Here is an 18,212-nt window from a genome sequence, read left to right on the forward strand (position 1 = left end):
GCTTTTTAACTGGTTGAAGTGAGTCCAATGAACTGGTTAAAAATTAACACAATAAACAGCTGAGTGACCGCAAGTTTTTACTTCTTTATTTGGAGAGTAAACGGGTCAGCACGGGGGGTTCATATTTCACATCTGTCATATCCAAAGTGAAATCTACGCATTTATAGAAAAACAACCTTATCATAACCTTGAAGTTGGTTTTCAATGGAAAATGCTTTTATCTAGAAAAAGGTGATTTTTTTTGACACAGCTGTGAAGCAGTGTAGTTTGACCTCCTGCTAACGACATTATTACTGTAAAAAGGAGAGGCATCTGTTTCTTCAGAGCACAGTATGTGATAAACCAGTGAGTCAAAAGGCAAAAGAAGCAGCTGCACCTGTGTGTGTTATTTTAAACCATCATCTGCTCCTTCCCCCCCCATATGTGTTAGTACAACTACAGCTACACATTGATACTATTTCTCAGAGAGATACTTTATAGATGTAAGCAGGGACAAGCCAAAATTGGCCAAATGAGAAATTTCCCTCAGTGAGAAACTTCCCTCTTTTCCTCAGTAATCCTCATGAAAAAATCCACTGGTTTGTCCGCTATTAAAAGTCTTTACTTCATTGTGTTTTTTCTACTTTCTCATGTGCTCCTCTTGTTGGTAGCGCTAAGTATGACAGGAGGTGGCGTTATGTTGAGCTCTCGTCTGAGGTCTTCGAGGCTCTGCTCCCATCGCCGCTCGTAGAAGATGCTGAGGATGCATCGGGCCTGCCGACCGTTCTGCACAGCCCAGGGACCCAGGGATGTGACGAGTGACTGTAACCGCCTGGGAGGGGACGAGAAAAGGAGGGAACATTTCAGCATGATACAACAATGAACAGATCATTTTATACAGCCCAGTTTCACATAAACACATTGAAGTTCAGTTACTGAATGAGGAAGGAATGATTGTGAATGATTAACAGGTTTACAGGCATTGTTTCATCATATTGGCAGCAGTGGTATACAGTTACAAGAGTGTTTCCTCTTTTGCCTACACACAGTTGAGACCAAAAGAATAAAAGCTGCCTGTCGGTCTCCATGTAGCTCAAGAGGTGAAATCCAGGACAAAAAAAAACAAAAAGTAGTCATGAATGAGTCATCGATTAATTAACTTTTAACCGTGTTTTGAGAAAAGATGAAAAACCTTCAAGCTTTCAAAATTGCTGGTTTTCATTTTCAGTGATATTAAACTGAACTTTTGGGGGTTTTGGACTGTTGCTCAGACAAAACAAGGTGCCTGGATGTGTCAGTTTGGGCTTTGGGAAATTGAGCTGATCATTCTCTACAAATTTCTGACAAAATTCTGTAGTTTAAACCCTTGTTACAAAAAATTAAAATAAAAATCCAACCATTGTACCTTGCATTCAGCCTCAGTGGCCCCAACACAGCTCCAAGAGCGCACATGGGAAGCCCCGTCTGAGCAGCTTCAAACCATTTCACTGCCACCTCACCTGAGAAAGATAGAAGGAAGAGAAAAACAGAAGTCACTTAACGGTCAAGAGTGTCAAGACCTTTGTGGTGAGACAATATTGCAAAACATTCTCGTCCTTTTTCAGTGCGACAATTTGAAAAGCAGAAAGCGTGCAAACACAACTGGAAGACGTGGAAGAGGCGTGATTAAGCTCTGCAAAGGTTCTCATTGCTCTGTCAGCAGTCAAACATTTGGCTCCAGGTGCACCCTTCAGCTGGCACGAGTTTCTGCCACGCATGCAATGACTCCTGCTAAGACCTATCTACATCATTAACTTTTCATTGTGCTATTGAAAACTGCTTGGCTTTGAGGCTCCAGTGAATCATAGGATATACCCTTTCCAGATGCAGAGACAGTGTGCTGACTAATATCTGGGTGGCATGTTCAGAATTGATGAGGCCTGACTCACCCAGCATGTTGGTGGGCATGCCAAGTAAGGTGTGCAGCAAGTCATGGACCTCTCTGTATCTCTGCATGACGTAAGCTAGCTCCTCATTGTCCACGAACTTCACGTCTGCCCTTGAGTCAGGGGTCACGCTCTGACAGAATAGGACAGTCAATTTATGAATGACAATGAAAGAGAAACATAAAAAGAGGGAATTCTGAGGAAAAGGGTCAAATTAGTGTTAAGAGATGTAAAATGTTAAGTAGGGAATTGTCTTTGTGTGGAGGTTTACGGCACAAACACTCACGTTGTCTTCTAGGAAACGAAGGTATTCTCTCCCAAAAGAGCCGTCAGGCAACGACGCCATCTTGCTCAGATCGAGTGTAGACAGACGAATTCTGGGCCTTTCTCTGCAATAGCCAGTCAAGTAACAAGTCAGACAAAATCTAATTTCATTCACGGAAGAGAAAATGTTGTCCTAAATCAGAAAGTTCCTGCGTTACAGCGACTCACGTTAAGATAGTGTAGCCTTCAGGGTCGTTTCTCATCCTGTCCCTGAGATTTATCAACGCTAAGTGTCCTGTCGTCTCCCCGAGTACTGCAACCATGTCTGCAGAGAGAGTTTCATGGAATTAAATGGCATTGAATATACAATAAAGACATTTTCAAAGATGTGACCTTTTATTGCTGCTAAACCTACACTCCAATAATTGATTGCCCAACAATAATGTACATATCATCTTGATGTTTTTCAATTTGTGCACAGGCTGTCCTAAAATAGAGCGTGCAATATAGCTTTCATTTACCTAGTGACTAAAGGGGCACTCCACACATTTCTCACTTGAGGATTAGTTTACTCATCGCAAGGAGTGCTACTCAGACAGTGAAAAAAGCTGAAGGAGATTTTTAAAGCCTGAGAAAATGTGGGTCTGAGAATGTCTGGTGATTTTATCAGTTACTTCGGTTTGGAAGGACCTTGGCTGTTTATCAGGCATGAAGGGTCTCCTGAAAAAAGATGCAGCTTTATCTGAGATCAGCTGATAGTAAGGACTAGAAATCAGGACTAGCCCTTTAAAGACACCTGCAGTCTCTAAACTAAACATTGCATGACAGATGTTAGGGGTTGCTTCCACCTTGAAACTTTGTGGGTTTGATTTGTATTTATTCTCATATCTCATTCCAAGGCCTCCATGGGAATAAAAGCCTGAGAATGAGCAGCTCTACTTGAACAGTACATGAGAAAAGAAACTCAGGTAAAGTCCCGAAACAATGGTATCATTTTACAGAAAACTGAGAAACAGGATGACACACTCTTTCGGGTTCTTATAACCCGAAATGTTGATGGCATGCCAAGGATGTAAGTTAGCTGATACACAAGTGTCGGGCTGCAGATGGGCTAACTAATGGTTTAATCAACGCAATCGTTTGCAGCACATCTTAAAAATACAAAAGCTGTGAGGAAAATGTGGTGTAATAAAATACATTTTCAAAAAGGATCGTTGTGCAAACAGCAATAAGACGACCAAGCTTCTGTCTCATAATTTAGTCACAAAGGTCACAAACTGGAATTATACATTTCTCAAATTTGACGCTTGGTGGTTTATTCTTGACCTTGAAAATATCAGCGTAACTAAATGTTCTCGGCGAAATATTCACTTACTTGTTTTTTATATCCACGTTTTGGCCTTCATGAGCAAACTCTGTTGCTATTAAGGCCAAAAGCTCAGAAAAAACAAGTAGGCGAACCTTGTGATACAAGTTTGAAGAAGCTATAGAAGCTATATTTCCTGTTTCTGATCAAAGCAGAGTGATGTACTTCGTAATGTCCCCTTGGCTGCAACAGATGAAACATTCACCTAAAAGCACACAAACGGGTATGATTGATTCTTAACAGATTTCCCACATTTGGAACATTAGGGGTTTTCTGTAGCGGTGCCATTACGAGAGCTGTCCCATATTTGACTATGACGTGTGTGATTGGGCTGTACTGCCACATGTTCGTATTTATGGTCCATTTTTTAATTGTTTTGGCATGTTGCCTTTTTTTATAATGGAGTTACAGGCAGGAAATGCAAAGTGGGGTCGAGTTTAAACAGGGCTGTGCAACAAACGTAAGAAAATGGGGATGAAGAAGGAAAGAAAGCAGCGTACAAACAATACCAGAGGATCTCACCATGTCTGTAGGGATTTTGTAGCGCGGCCACACCTGACCCAACAGCCAGCATGGCTTTCTGAATGGGAGTGGTGTGGATATGTCCAGGATACAGCCCATCATAGCAGCTGTCTGCCAACACAGTGCTACTGCTGTGGACACACACCGCTGAGACAAGAGGTGGAGCAGCATTAGAAACAGTTACACCACTGGACCAAGGCAATCTAACAATGCAGTTTATTATATTCTCTTGCACTCACACAATAACAGCATCAATTAATTATTTGTGAGATTCTAAGGCTGAAAAGTTCAACTAATTTGCTTCTCTTGTTCTCAGTTATGGCTTGCGAGACAGGTGAAATGGGTGGTTAAGCTCATCATTCACTGATTGTCTGCCTCGTTATACAACACAATATCACTCAAATCAGTTTGGCTCAGGAGTACCATTCATAAATCACACTGACATTTTTAGAAGATGACCTCAATGAGATGCGAGTAACCGACCTACACCAATCGATTCGTTCTGTTTAACCACTTATTGTGGACGAAATCGGTGTTCTGAGGTAGTTTTTTTTCTTTGACTAGCTCATTTTAGATATAAGCTATCGCATGCTGACCGCTCACCGAGTTACCTACATAGCTAAGGTGAGTGTAACCTTACTGCTTGTCCCTTAATTCACTCATTAATTTAAATAGTTAACTTGCATCTAACTACATTTATTAAAAAAAGAAGTGTTGGCTTTTCGCCTTTCACATAAGTCATGAGGGGAAAACTCATACCTTTAGAGACCAACGCGCACTGTCGCTGCTTTAGCAGTCTAAAATGTTTTGCTCTCCCTGAACGCAGCCACATTGTGTACACTGATGCGCATGCGTACAGTGTCACACTTAGTTTTCTAGTCCGGGGCAGCCCTGATGTGTGGGGCGGGGTTAACTGAAAGCACCGGAGAGCTTAGAAACAGAATGACTCCGTTCACCCCATTATATAAAAACAAGCGCTTACAGCAATAAAATTGTAAACAGTGCTAAAGGTTGAGCTGCCCTTCTCTTGCTACAGCGGACAGAGACGTCCGTTGTCTGCCCTGTCGGTAGTGAAGCAACCAAGACGCCAAGGTTAGTTAGCTGGTGTTTCTTCTTGCCAGATGACTAGCTTAGCATTCAGCTAGCCGAAGAGTTAGTTCGCTAAATCCATGGTAATAGGTGAGTCAAACATTGCCTAACTTAACGTTTAACTAGCTGCCTAAAGTTGTGTAGCTACCAAGAAGTAAGTGAAGTACTAAGTACTTGCTTACATTATTGCTTGTTTTGAGCCGATAACACAAATGTCTAAGTAAGTAAATGATAACTATTGCTTCGAATATGTAGGCACGTAAGATAGTGACGAAGTTGTTGACTCCAAATGGAACTGATGTTTCCTACTAGCAGTGCTTTATACCACCGTGCAGTGCTGCGATACCACCGATTTCCTCTCCGATCCGATATCAAGTAAAATTCATCCGATATCAAGTAAAATTCATCCGATACCGATACTTTGTACAAAAACTTAGTGTGTTTGGAAAATCAAAGTATAAAGTAATATATTTCAAATTATAGCTTCATAATGAATGCAAGACATCACACTACTCTGATTGTTTAGTTATGAAGAATTGTGATACAAGAAAAAAGCTACTGCTACTGAAAAGTAGCATGTTAATTGACAGCATCTGAACACGAATAGCTTAAAAAAAATTTGGTTTAGGAATAACAGCATATTTACAGTTTTCCCTTCAAGTCTGCTCCGTTGTTTGATCACAACCTCTCCTGCATTTGTGAAGATTCGTTTGCGTCGCGGCTCAATTACGCAGCCGTATTTCGCACATGACTATGACAGGCGGAAGAAAAAGTAGTCCCTACTAACTGGGTATCATTTAGACGAGATCCTGATAGTATAGTTACTTTCCACTGTGTTCCTGTGTTCCTGTTAACTAATACATTTACTCCAAATTAGTAAAACAGCGATATTTTAATATGAGAATCGATTCTAGAACATAAATATCTGGTATCGGAGGTATCGATATTTCCGTATCGATCCGCACACCACTGTCATATACTGGGCATGGGTGCTGTGCTGTTGGAGTATAACTGAACAGTCGCCGTCTCCACTCGGTGAGTATAGGCTTGTTTTCAGTAACGTTCGTGTCGCAGAGAGGTGCGGACCATAGAAAGCCTTGTTTGGAGAACATGGCGAGCGGATAGCACGGATAGAGGGTGTTTCTCTCTCTCTCTCCATTGGGACAGCTGTGTCAGGCTGCGGAGCCTGAAGGGATAGTTCGGTTGCAAATGTTTTGTTTTGCTGTACTTTTCAAGGCATCGCTTTGATTGAGAAGACAGCTGTTGCTTTTACGTGTTTCACAGACACGATTGTAAAACTTTCTTTATCTATCAGTCTTATCTTACATACTGCATGGACACTGTTCCCTTTTTTTTTTTTTGTTTTTTTTAATACACAGCTCAGTCTTCAAAGCTTCATGATGTTTGTGCGTGCTTCCAACCTACTTGTTTGTCACATTTTCAACCACAGGGTACAAAGATCCACTTTAGTGAGTTAGTCCTCTCAGAAGTGTGGTTGCTGACAAAGAAACCAGAGTATGGTTTCTTCATGAAATTGCCTGACTCAATTATTGCTTTCACTGGGTTTGTAATTGCTGTCCTCTCAAGGTTTCTATGGATACACAAGCTAAACACCAGCCCTGGTGTGTTCTTGTGTTTATTAGGGCTTGGCTCATGTTCTATGCAGGACTGTTTTTCTTGACAGTAAACAGTGTTTAAAGACTCACTGGATCATATAGCCTTACCTTTCCACGCAGGCAGGTTTTAACAAGTGACACTTGTGAAGTAATTGTGAAATAAAAAGGTTTACAGCTGCATGCTGCAACAGAGAATATGTACTAGTCATCATGCATTATGAAAGTGGCAGTTAAATCATATCTGGAAATATGACTCTCGAGTGATAAGCAGCATTGGGCTTTTTCTAAGAACTGAAATGTAAAACTTTCCCGCCTTAAACAGGGTTCTTCCAGAGGTTGATATGAGGTAAAACAAGAGAACTGGATAATCATAGTCAGAATTATTCTAGATAAGTTCATGTGAGATGACCAGCATTGCTGTTTCACTATATGACTATATCACTATTATGTAAAATTTGACAAATATGAGACATACATTTTGAATCATTTAGTACTTATGATACAGAAATGATGCATCAGCATTATTTAATTTGGAACTGCTAATGTCATCAATGGATGATAGTTAGATAAAATATTATGTTTCAAACAGTTAAAATGCTTTGTAATGCCTCAATCTTAAAAGTTTAAGTTATAACCTCATCTTGGTACAAATTATTTTTATTTTGGTTATTAATTGTATGAAATAGAAAAGATCCCAGGGGGTAAAAGGATAAATGTTACTCAGAGTTACACATGTTTATGATTATTACAAACTGCTACTGAAGCATTTCTGGTCATGTTCCCTTGTGACAGTTTAAGTCTCATGATAAGCATGAGAATTGTCTTTTTGTGCTCTAGCCATTTCTCTTCAGATCATGTGATTGTCATCATAATGAGCTGTGAGGAACAAGATCTTGTTTGGTGGCTTTTGTTTTTCGTGCTCGTAGTCAAATGAGTTTGAGGGTCATAGTAGCCTTTCAGTTTCCCAAGTTTCATTTATCTTCTTTAAAGTTTTGATCTAAAAGACACTTTTAATCTCAAGTAGAAGCAGATTTCCTGTGTCTGAGAAAAGGCTCAAATGGGTGAAAAATAGAATACTTGTGTGTGTTTACAGAGGAACAAAACTTTTCAAAAATTTTCCCAGCCTATTTGTGCAGGATAAATAGTATGTTTTGTAACCAAGCAGTGCAATATGGGTTGAAATAATGGCATCTAACTCCACCTAGTGTAATCAGCTAGACTTGCTACCCATGTCCCATTTTAGGAAAAGGGAGAGATGGAACTTTTTGGTCATTTTTGTTATCGTACAACCACCAGTGGCATTTTGAATCCCATAGAATTTTAATTTATCAGTGGCTTCATAGACATGCTTTGACTTAAGCAAATGAATAGTTGGAGACACCACTGCTCAAAGCTACTTGGCTTTTGTACTGTTCAAACCGGATAAACTACATATTATCCACAACCTTTAGATAAGCAGACATGATTGCAAAGGCTATACAATCATGTAATGACTTGCAAAGCTGCAGTCTGTTCATATTCTTTGCAGGGTTTCACTTAGAGACACTTAGAGCAACTATATGCTGATATGCTGTACTTGCATCTGCTGGTTTATGGGAAAAATACTCCCCACTCATTTTCCCACAAGTTATGTTCTACAGATGAAACATTCATAGGGCAGACATTTCTTAAAGAAAGGGTATTTTTGTAATGATGGGAAAGTTTGCTGATTTATTGGAAAAAGGAGTTATACCACAACTGTGGTACTAAATTTAAGTCATTTGGACATTTCTAGCAATTTACATAATACTGCATTTACCGTCACCACAGCAGAAATTCAGTTTCAGTCCCAGGCAATGGCATCAGCTGCTTAATCTGATGAAAACTACCAGCATTGTTTCTGAGTAGGAAGCAGACATCATATCCTTGAACTCAGCAGTTGGGTTTTTTCCCCCATTGTTGATAAAGCAATAAGGATGACGTGTATATAAGGACGTGAATACCACCAGCCAACACTTTAAGCCTTATAGCAGTCTGACGCAGTAGTGGAAAGTCCTGTTGTGACCGCCACTCTTGACCATGTTGAAGTTTATATGCTGATTGTGTACATAGTCAACATTTGCACCAATTGTGAAACTGTCGCTTTGTATTTCAACTATTTTCTACCGTGAAAGACTTGAAGCAAGAGTTCTCCTTAGCTTGTGTCATTACTAAAGCAGTGTATTGTTTAATTGGAAATAAAACCTGCAGACTCCTGGGAGATCATTTAATCTGTAGAGAGATGCCACACCTTTAATGACATGTCAGCAATTATTAGCGACTGCTCAGTGCCTGTAATTTGCCATCATGTCATTCTTGATACGTCCACCGGATGGCACTAAAGAACGGAATGTTTTTTATAAAGATGGGGGGCTTTAAATCATTACATTTTAATTGTACTTTATGTAAAGCACAAATACGACACTAATAAAAGTTGATATTTCAAATACTGTGACCATAGCCAGCTCCATTGTACGTCGTTGCCCTCTATGTATTGTTGCCAGAACATTCAGTAAGCACCAGATGGCAGCACAAGCACGATCATTTGCCTTAAGTAGTTGTTCTTTAATAAAATCTTTTGAGTAGGAAATGGCATTTCAAACTTAACTGAGTGCAATTGTATAGCACATAGTTTGAGACCTTCATTCACCATCCTCGAGTAACAATGTTTTGAAGATTGAAAGTATTAAAAATCTCTGTCGTACAGACGCAGAGATAGATTGAACACATGGTGGTGCTGTAACTAGCTGCTTTATGGTTTAGTTGTTGGTTAGTAATATGATTAAGTGTAACATAAAGCTAGACCATTCAGTGAAAACCTTTTTCTGTCGAGTTGCACAGATGCTGGGAAAGCTCCTAAGCATCAGTTTTTCATCTTTAACATACATCCACTCCACCCACCATGATTATATCCTTGAACAACTGATCAGACAAATCTGTCACCAGTATGTCTGCTAGTATGTCATAGCTATATTTTTGCTGATAAGACACTGATGATAAGAACTCAAAAGAATTCGCACGCATCTCATGAAGGGCTTGTAGGTGAGGTGGTGTTTTGGAAAGGCAAGCCAGCTAACCATGTATTCTAGGTCAACACAGGTTCCATTGTAGACTCAGTGGTTTTACATATTTTTGAATTTCATGCAAACCTATTTGAAAACATGGTACTTTGACCGCTGCAAATTATTTCAGCATGCTGACATCAATGGGTTGTGACATATAAAACAAGATTTTTTTTTTTTTGCTAGGCCTATAGCAGCCAACTTAACATAGTCAAGATGGCCCAGTTTCACAATGATGAATCAACCTTATAAACTTGCTGTATAATCATTTATTTAAGGGTTTGGACAATTCTCTTCGTCCGCTAGGTGTATCTCTGACGTACCAATAACTACTTTCGGGTATGTCAGAGGTAGACTAATGTGAAGTTGGCATGAAGTTATTACCAGTATGTCAGGGGAAAACACAGAACATTGTGATTAATGTGCTGTCTGCTTTGATTCACAGGATAAAGCACCAGGTTGATGGAGAAAAATGGCCCGCATTTCGTTGGACTGTCCCAACTCTTTACCAGGGATCCCCCTCAGTGTCCTGTCAGTGCCCATGGAGAATAAATACAAATGTCAGCAGTGTCTCCTGGTCCTGAGGAAGCCTGTCCAGGCTCAGTGCGGACACCGCTTCTGTGTACACTGCTTCAAGCAGCTCACCAGGTAGACTGGAGGTCCTCAGACCACCTACAACCATGTGAAATGCAAACCCCTTCTCCTCCTAACGCTTACCCTCTTACCGGACATGCTTCAGCACATCTTGTGTTCTTATCTCTGCTCGCCTCTGGGGATTTTGTGCACCCAAGATCAATTACTTTATTCAGACTCATCCCTCACATGACTGGAATCTATTACTGAAGTCAGTGAATCACAAGGATCTGACCATGCTGACCCATTCTAAAGGTGTCCATTGTTTTCTTTGCCATTCCTTTTCCACTGATTCACTGGTTCATTCATTCATTCATGCTCTGTGAATGCATTACAAATACGTTATTGTTTCTGATGTCTAATGATGCTTTGACATAATCATTAAACATACAATGACAATACAGGAACAGCTCTTTGACAGCTAAACTATTGAAACTAAACTTATATAACACGTCTGCGCCAGAGTCTCATTTTGCTAATCCTCCAGCAGTCACACACCAGCAAAAAGGACAGTATGTGAAATACTGTCACATGAAGTACTTTTTATACAAAACTACATGTGAAATTAATGTTTTGAAAGGTGATTTCACATGACCCGTTAGAAAACCCCGTCTGCCTTCTTGTCATGTGGATAAGGTGATTTCACATGTACTTTTTGTTTGTGTGTGTGTGTATTAGCTGTTTATTTGTCCTCATCCTTGCTATAAGCATTTTAGTTGTAAATTTCCTACACTTTATCAGGTTTGCAAATTGCAGTATTAGCATAGCACTACAAGCTTCTTTCGCTACCGTTGCAGTGATTAATGATTCATCTAGCTGAGCTTGAGTCCTTACTGGACAGCAGTCCTCACTGTAATGGATCAGGAGGAAATTGTTGCTGACTGTTGGTGCCAGCCAGCTGTTTTTTTTTTTTTTTACTATAAAGTCACAAACCTGTTTTGTTTGTCAGTTCTGGGCCAAAGCCATGTGAAGCCTGTCGCCAAGAGGAGATATATGAGGAACCTAGTTCCATTCTAAATAGTAATGAGGTAAGTTTTCAAGTATGTCAGTTTCAGCCAACATTGTTGTTCTATGAGACATTTTCCTTTTAATCTGTATACCATGACTCCCACCCACTGTTTCAAAGGAACAGACACACTCACACTCCCATCAGACCAAACCGTCTGATGGGAGTTTCCCCACCACAACCTCACACAATGCAACCTGTTATGTCTGTTTGCTATTACAATTAGTGGCTTTGTAATGACACTGACGTTTGCTTATTGCTCCCCCACCAGGCATTTCCAGATAATGCTGCAGGTCGAGAAATAGCAAGTCTGCCTGCCAGGTGTTTGAACCAGGGCTGCAATTGGACAGGCTCAATAAAAGAGTACGAGGTGGGGTATAATGTTCATCTTTCCTTTTGTCGTTGTGGGTTTGTTTGGCTGCCTGTCTTAGCTTAACCAAGCGTCAGTTAACCACACCCAAACCAGTACTGTCAGTCAGTATGTTCTTTAATCTTTTCAAACCAGCAGCACCACCCACACCGTGTATACCATGTCACATATCCTGCATTCTCAGCTCACATTTTCCCCTCCAGCCTTCAGTTCACAATATGGCTGAACCATGTGCTCGTGTTACATGCACTGCGGCAAAAGCAGACAGACAGGAAGTGAAACTTAACATGCAGCCTGGAAAGTCCCTATGTTACCAGCACAGCTAACATCAACATCTTAGTGGGAAAGTACCAGGCCATAAAAGGCAATCTAACCCCAGATTAGTCTGACTGCTTGCGGACAGCAAGCTGACCATGACAAGATAATGAAACTAGATTTTTAGCTTTCGGTTTCCGCAGGGTGAGCTGCTGAATTTACACTGGCTGTTACTAATAAAACAGGAGCAGATTTAGACTACGAACCACATTCTTCTCTCAAAGTAAAGCTGTGTGCGTTTTTGCATTTGAGTGAATATCATCAGTGTGCTAGTTTTGTTTCTGCTGTGAATATCTGTGTGTGGGGCGTCAGTTTGTTTATTGAAGAGACTTCCTGGTGTTAATTCTGTACAAAGGATGTTTGTAGTGCTTTCTGTCTGTCTGTTTACTTTTACCTTACTGGTAATTATGTGATGGCAGGAAATGATTTCAAATGAGGACACTAAGCTGATGCTGGAGATTGCTTTGCATGATTTGCAAATGTGGTTCTGACTGGTTTGCTTGCTTAAGATACTTCCTGTCAGTGTACATGTACATGCTTTATATGGCAATGCAGCGAAATCATTGCTCTACACCATCATGTTTGTGGGAACATTTGTAGGCTGCCGCCGTGGTGTGGAAATAACCACGCTGTTGTTAACTAGCCAAACGCACCCAAAACAACGCCTTGCAAATGTGGAAAAATAGACTAAGCATGGCGTCTGAGTGGCGTGGTACGGACAGGGATTTTATTGGAACGCCGTTAATGATTCATAATCCGATAAGTGTTTCGATTTTGAGATTTTCCGGTGAAGCATTTCTGAAAAGTTAAGTGAAAAACAGGCCAACCTACCTGTTACTCCTGCTCTGTGGCTCCATGCGGGCTGTGCAGAGGCATTGTGGAGACTCTCCTAGCTGATTAACTCCACCTCACAGTCCATCTCCACCCCTTTCATTTCCCGGCTTTTTTCAAATTTGTTTTAAACTTCGCCAATTATCCAGATATTTATGACTCTACTTTCTACTTTTAGTGTGTTGTTTTCTTTATTGCTTCTTTTTGTGCAGTGGAGATTAATCAGATTCAAAGTTGAGTAAATAAGTAACTTTTTTTTTTTCCACATTACAGCTGTCAGTACTGTTCCACACTGACTTACCACAGTTAGGTCAGTTTTAACAATGATTGACAAGGGCGATCATTTTATGAAAAGTGACAAAATTATCTACCATAAATCTTTGGTAAATTACACTTTGTGCAGGCAAATATTGTTAAACTGATAGCTGTCTTTCTTTGATGTTAACTATAAAATACAACGAACACCAGACACCCCTGCTTGCAGGAGACGGTCAGGCGGTAACAAATGAATGCAGTAATAACAATAGATTGTCCTCCATTTTTAGGCTCAACACGAAGGCCGCTGTGAATTCGAGCGGGTACAGTGCGAGGCCTGCCAAACCTCAATCCTTCTTACGGACAAGGACAGACATAATGAGAGAGAATGTGAAGCAAGAACACTCAACTGCAAATACTGCAAAATGACCTCCAACTTCAAAGACATCAAGGTGAGACATAAATATGTGTGACGCTCTGTAGTAGTAAAGCAGATACTAGTTAGGTCTGCATAGAGGGCTGTCAAATAGTAACTTTATGTGTCTATTTTAGGCCCACGATGAGATCTGTCTCAAGTTTCCCTTACAATGCAAGGACTGTGGCAAGAAGAAGATCCCAAGAGAAAAGGTTTGAGCTGCTCCTTAAATTATCCTTTAATTTTCCATTTAAATGTCTATGTGGAGTAAAGGGACCTATCTTTATACTTTAGATTTCTTTTTATGGCCTGTTAGTTTCATTCTGACTAAGAATCCTCTACTTCACTTTCACTTTTTGGAGGCTGGTCCACTAACTTTTGCTTTTCTTTGGTCCATTCAACCTTCAGTTCAATGACCACATCAAGTCCTGCACCAAGTCAAAGAGTGCCTGTCCATTCAATGAAGTGGGCTGTAAATATGTGGTATGTACCATAATCTCATGAAATATAATGCTTTTGTTTTCAGCGTATTTTAATGGGAGATTGTCATTTGTGGAAACGCATTTATTTGCTCATAAAAGAGTTAGAAGAAGATTGATACCACTTTCATGTATCTGTACAGTAGATATGAAGCTACAGCCAGGAGATGGTTAGTTTAACAGCCAGCCTGGCCCTGTCTACTGGTTACCTTCACATTAAGGTGTAAATAACCAGAGTTTGGTGTTAAGCGTACTCTGCCTTTTATATTTGTATTTTACAAATTATTTAATTTGACCTAAGTCTACAAATAAATACTGAAAATAAATTCTATATTGTGAAAGCTGGTCTTACATTCAGATCCCGATCTCCTGGATGAATGTCCTGCACATAAACCATTCAGCCACCATATAGCAATAGGAGTTTATTGCTGACCGGACTGGGTGTGAATAGCTGGAAAGCACCCGTGTGCAAATAACCAGATGGTAGACACAAGTTTACCACCCTCAAAAGTAACACCATCAAGCATTACAGCTGGATAAAATCTAACAGGATGTTAGATGTTTTCAGCTCTGCTTTAATTACAGTAGCAGCTAAATAACTTCTGTTGTGTTCCACAGATAGAGAACGGGAAGCTCAGCGACCATGAGCACAGCAGTACCATGGAGCACTTGCGTCTGCTGCTGCCCATGGTGCTGTCCATGGCTCGAACACGCGCGGACACTTCTGGTCCAGGGGAGTGGCAGGAGGACTCTGGTCTGGGCCTGTACAGGGCTCCTGAGGAGGGAGTCAATATGGGCGCCGGAGCTACAGCCTCTGTGCAGTCTGTGGACTTGGAAAAAAAAGTGAGTCTCAGCGGACTGAATGCTTTTAGTTGTTATGAACTAATCTTAATAAGTTTTGAATGAGGATCTAGAGGTACATGTTCCTGTGTTTTTGACAGGTGAATGCGTTAGAAAACATCGTGTGTGTGCTGAACCGTGAGGTGGAGCGCAGTTCAGTCACATTGGAGGCTTTCTCACATCAGCATCGTTTAGACCAGGAAAAAATTGAAAACCTCTCCAACAAAGTGCGTCAGCTAGAGCGGACGCTCACGATGAGAGACCTGCAGCTATCGGAGACAGAGCAGCTGGTGCGAGAGCTCCAGTTCTGCACCTACGACGGGATATTTGTCTGGAGAATCTCAGACTTCTCACGTCGCAGACAGGATGCTGTGGCCGGTCGAGCACCTGCAATGTTCTCTCCAGGTGAGATGAAAGACATAATCACCTCCCATCACGCACTTCAAAGGTCCTCTGTACACGTGTCCCAGCTGAAAGGCTATGTATTGTATGGCTTTAACTCTTGGCATGTAGTCGAGGGAAATTCCAGTTCACTACACCCTTGTTGTGCTTCAGGGAGTGTACATGTTACTCCTATTCTCCCATGACCCTTTATACAGGCTCTGTTTACACTCCGACTCTCTCCTCCTCACAGCGTTTTACTCCAGCAAATATGGCTACAAAATGTGTCTGCGGCTGTATTTGAACGGCGATGGGACGGGTCGAGGAACACACCTGTCACTGTTCTTCGTCGTCATGAGAGGAAAGTGCGATGCACTGCTCAAATGGCCATTCAGTCAGAAGGTAAGACCGCTTGTAAATGATCCCTCGTGCTATTTTAACCCACAGCAGCCACAATAAATAGCACGAAACAAGCTGATGTTTCCCTCTCCTTCTCTTTCCCCAGGTGACTCTAATGCTCTTGGATCAGAACAACAGGGAGCACATTATTGATGCCTTCCGCCCCGATGTCACCTCCACCTCTTTTCAGCGACCAATCAGTGAGATGAACATCGCCAGCGGCTGCCCGCTCTTCTGCCCACTGGCTAAACTGGCTGGCAAGAGCCCCTATCTGAGAGATGATACCATTTTCATCAAAGCCATTGTCGACCTCACAGGCTTATAGCGTGCAGACTGTGGAAGTTGCACCAAAATAAGTATAAAGGAAAGCAAAGTTTAAAAAACCCTAAATAATTTTATAATAATCACCTTAATGATAATATGTCTATCTGATAATCTATATTATGGTCATATGTATGATAATATATATTATGTTACTATGATATTGCATACATGATCTCATATCTAAACTATACATAAAGAATGTCATGAGATCAAGATGTTCTTGGGAGTGTCACATTATGACGGATATACAAGGGTGTGTATAATAACAGTCATGGTGGTGGTTCTATAACGGTTACTGGCATCCATCTTTAGTGAATAAATGAATCTGACTTCTAAGAGCCAATGGACTGCCATGTCATACCCACGCGTTACCTAGGTTTAGATATTGTTATTTTGTTAATGTCTTGTGTATTTAAGACTTTTGGCAGTACCTAGATCTAAAATGTGAAGCTGTCAGCAGGTGCAGGAAAACCGTAAGAGCCACTGAGTTACCTATCTCTCTCATGATAAAAGAGGTCTGCAACCATCTGTCATCCTAATGTGACCCTCTTGACATTCAAATCCTTTAGATTATAAAAAATATTTGTATCAAATACCTTATTTATATTATATATATACATATTATAATTATAACACTCTAGAATCCGCTTTGCATTGTGTGGTTCTATGTTATACAGGACAAACATGTAATGTGCACGTGAAGTCTAAAGAACTCCAATAAAACAGATGAATCAACAGTTAAAATTGCACGCCCCCTTTTGACCAAAGCACATGTACGCCAGCTTTCACTGCACTGTAGATGAAGCAGACCACTGTTTATCATGTGGATAACCCATAAATCATTCCTCATCTCTAATGTTGCATACACAAGTCATTTTTCACCAAATGAATGTTAGCATAACCTCGTGTGACAGCCCAAACTACCTGTGTCAACCGTAACGGTGTAATGAACGGAAGAAATGGAAAAAAAACAAGGCCTGAGCTTCCACTGCACCTGTGAAGTATTCTATAGACCACCAATACAAGACCGGAGTTGCAGCATAGCAATTTAATATTGTAAAGAAAACAACATATACCTTCCTATTTAGCACAAATTCCTGCTTAACTCAGTTCTACTTGTAACATGAAATCTCTATATATGATGTTCATATATATCTATATATATCTATATATATATAGATAGATATTATATCCACTTCCTATATAATACTCATAGATTAACTACAGTTTCCTTTTTGCTAATAATACTTTGGTGTTTTTTCTGATGAAGCAAACATAACTTTTAAGTCATCATTTCCTGATGATGATGTGTGAAATGCAGTTTAAAAAAGTATTGTCTAATTGTTTTCTGCACCTACAACATTAAAATGCTGTTGATGAAAAATTCAATCAAAATAAAGAATTTCAGCATATTTCATGAATTTTACTGATTGTCGCTTCTGTCTAATTATTTTTTAATCCAGCGCGTGGTGCCATGCTCGCTGCTATTTAGAAACACACAAGACGTTCATTATGAAGGAATACACACGCCAAAATCTTTCATTGTTTCATCAATCAGCAGAAAATTAAACTGCTTCCTGTTTGTCTTCTGTGATGGAAATCTTTGGGGTTTTGTACTGTTGGTCGCACAAAACAAGACATTTTGAGAAGTCGCCTGGGTCAGTTTTCCGGTCAGTTTTCTGATATTTTAACGGACGAAACAATTAATTCAACAAGAAAATAATCAGCAGATTAATCAGTAATGAAATCATTGGATGCAGCCCTACTTAGCCAGCAGCTTAAACAGCACTTCCACAACTTGATATCCTATCCACACTACACATTGATTGTGTTATCGAGTGAGGATCAGCATTAAGTCAAAAATCCACGGAGAAATTTTACTCCACGCAGTTCACTCGGCTCTTATTCGGCGTATGATGTTATTAAAATGCCATCTGTGAATGTGACAACTTTCCACTGTGGGCCACCGTATTTTATGAAGCTTTGTTGTCTGTGATACTTCCTGGTTCACAGTAACACATAGAGTGTCAGGTAAAGCAACCGAGCTGACGGGCTACATGCAACAACTGAAACAGTCTGCAGCCTTTGCAGAAGAAAGAACAACCACACTCTTAACCAATGTG

General features: G+C 40.4%; 2 protein-coding genes across 2 annotated transcripts; one reads left to right on the plus strand and one right to left on the minus strand.

The window, feature by feature from the left end:
• Positions 1–60: 60 nt before the first annotated feature.
• coq4 (coenzyme Q4 homolog (S. cerevisiae)) lies at positions 61–5,142 on the minus strand. The gene is made up of 7 exons (XM_070851126.1): positions 4,816–5,142; positions 4,057–4,203; positions 2,397–2,493; positions 2,191–2,293; positions 1,908–2,037; positions 1,385–1,478; positions 61–811 (listed from the first exon to the last, which is right to left on the minus strand). Exons 1-7 carry the CDS (start codon positions 4,886–4,888, stop codon positions 628–630), a joined length of 828 nt encoding a protein of 275 aa, XP_070707227.1. The 5' UTR covers positions 4,889–5,142; the 3' UTR covers positions 61–627.
• traf2b (Tnf receptor-associated factor 2b) lies at positions 5,130–17,515 on the plus strand. The gene is made up of 11 exons (XM_070851124.1): positions 5,130–5,235; positions 10,287–10,489; positions 11,424–11,502; positions 11,752–11,850; positions 13,542–13,703; positions 13,804–13,878; positions 14,075–14,149; positions 14,764–14,988; positions 15,087–15,390; positions 15,620–15,768; positions 15,872–17,515. The coding sequence occupies exons 2-11, from the start codon at positions 10,314–10,316 to the stop codon at positions 16,088–16,090; spliced, it is 1,563 nt and encodes a 520-aa protein (XP_070707225.1). The 5' UTR covers positions 5,130–5,235; positions 10,287–10,313; the 3' UTR covers positions 16,091–17,515.
• The last annotated feature ends 697 nt before the right edge of the window (positions 17,516–18,212 follow it).

The sequence above is a fragment of the Pempheris klunzingeri genome, chromosome 19 (genome assembly GCF_042242105.1).
Source record: "Pempheris klunzingeri isolate RE-2024b chromosome 19, fPemKlu1.hap1, whole genome shotgun sequence".
In the NCBI taxonomy this organism is placed as follows: domain Eukaryota; kingdom Metazoa; phylum Chordata; class Actinopteri; order Acropomatiformes; family Pempheridae; genus Pempheris; species Pempheris klunzingeri.

Coding starts and splice junctions, on each gene's coding strand:
- coq4 (XM_070851126.1), bottom strand. CDS start 4,888: ATGTGGCTGCGTTCAGGGAGAGCAAAACATTTTAGACTGCTAAAGCAG. Junction 4,204..4,815: donor GTGCGCGTTGGTCTCTAAAG/GTATGAGTTTTC, acceptor CTCTTGTCTCAG/CGGTGTGTGTCCACAGCAGT. Junction 1,479..1,907: donor CATGCCCACCAACATGCTGG/GTGAGTCAGGCC, acceptor TATCTTTCTCAG/GTGAGGTGGCAGTGAAATGG.
- traf2b (XM_070851124.1), top strand. CDS start 10,314: ATGGCCCGCATTTCGTTGGACTGTCCCAACTCTTTACCAGGGATCCCC. Junction 11,503..11,751: donor CCATTCTAAATAGTAATGAG/GTAAGTTTTCAA, acceptor CTCCCCCACCAG/GCATTTCCAGATAATGCTGC. Junction 13,704..13,803: donor CCAACTTCAAAGACATCAAG/GTGAGACATAAA, acceptor TGTCTATTTTAG/GCCCACGATGAGATCTGTCT.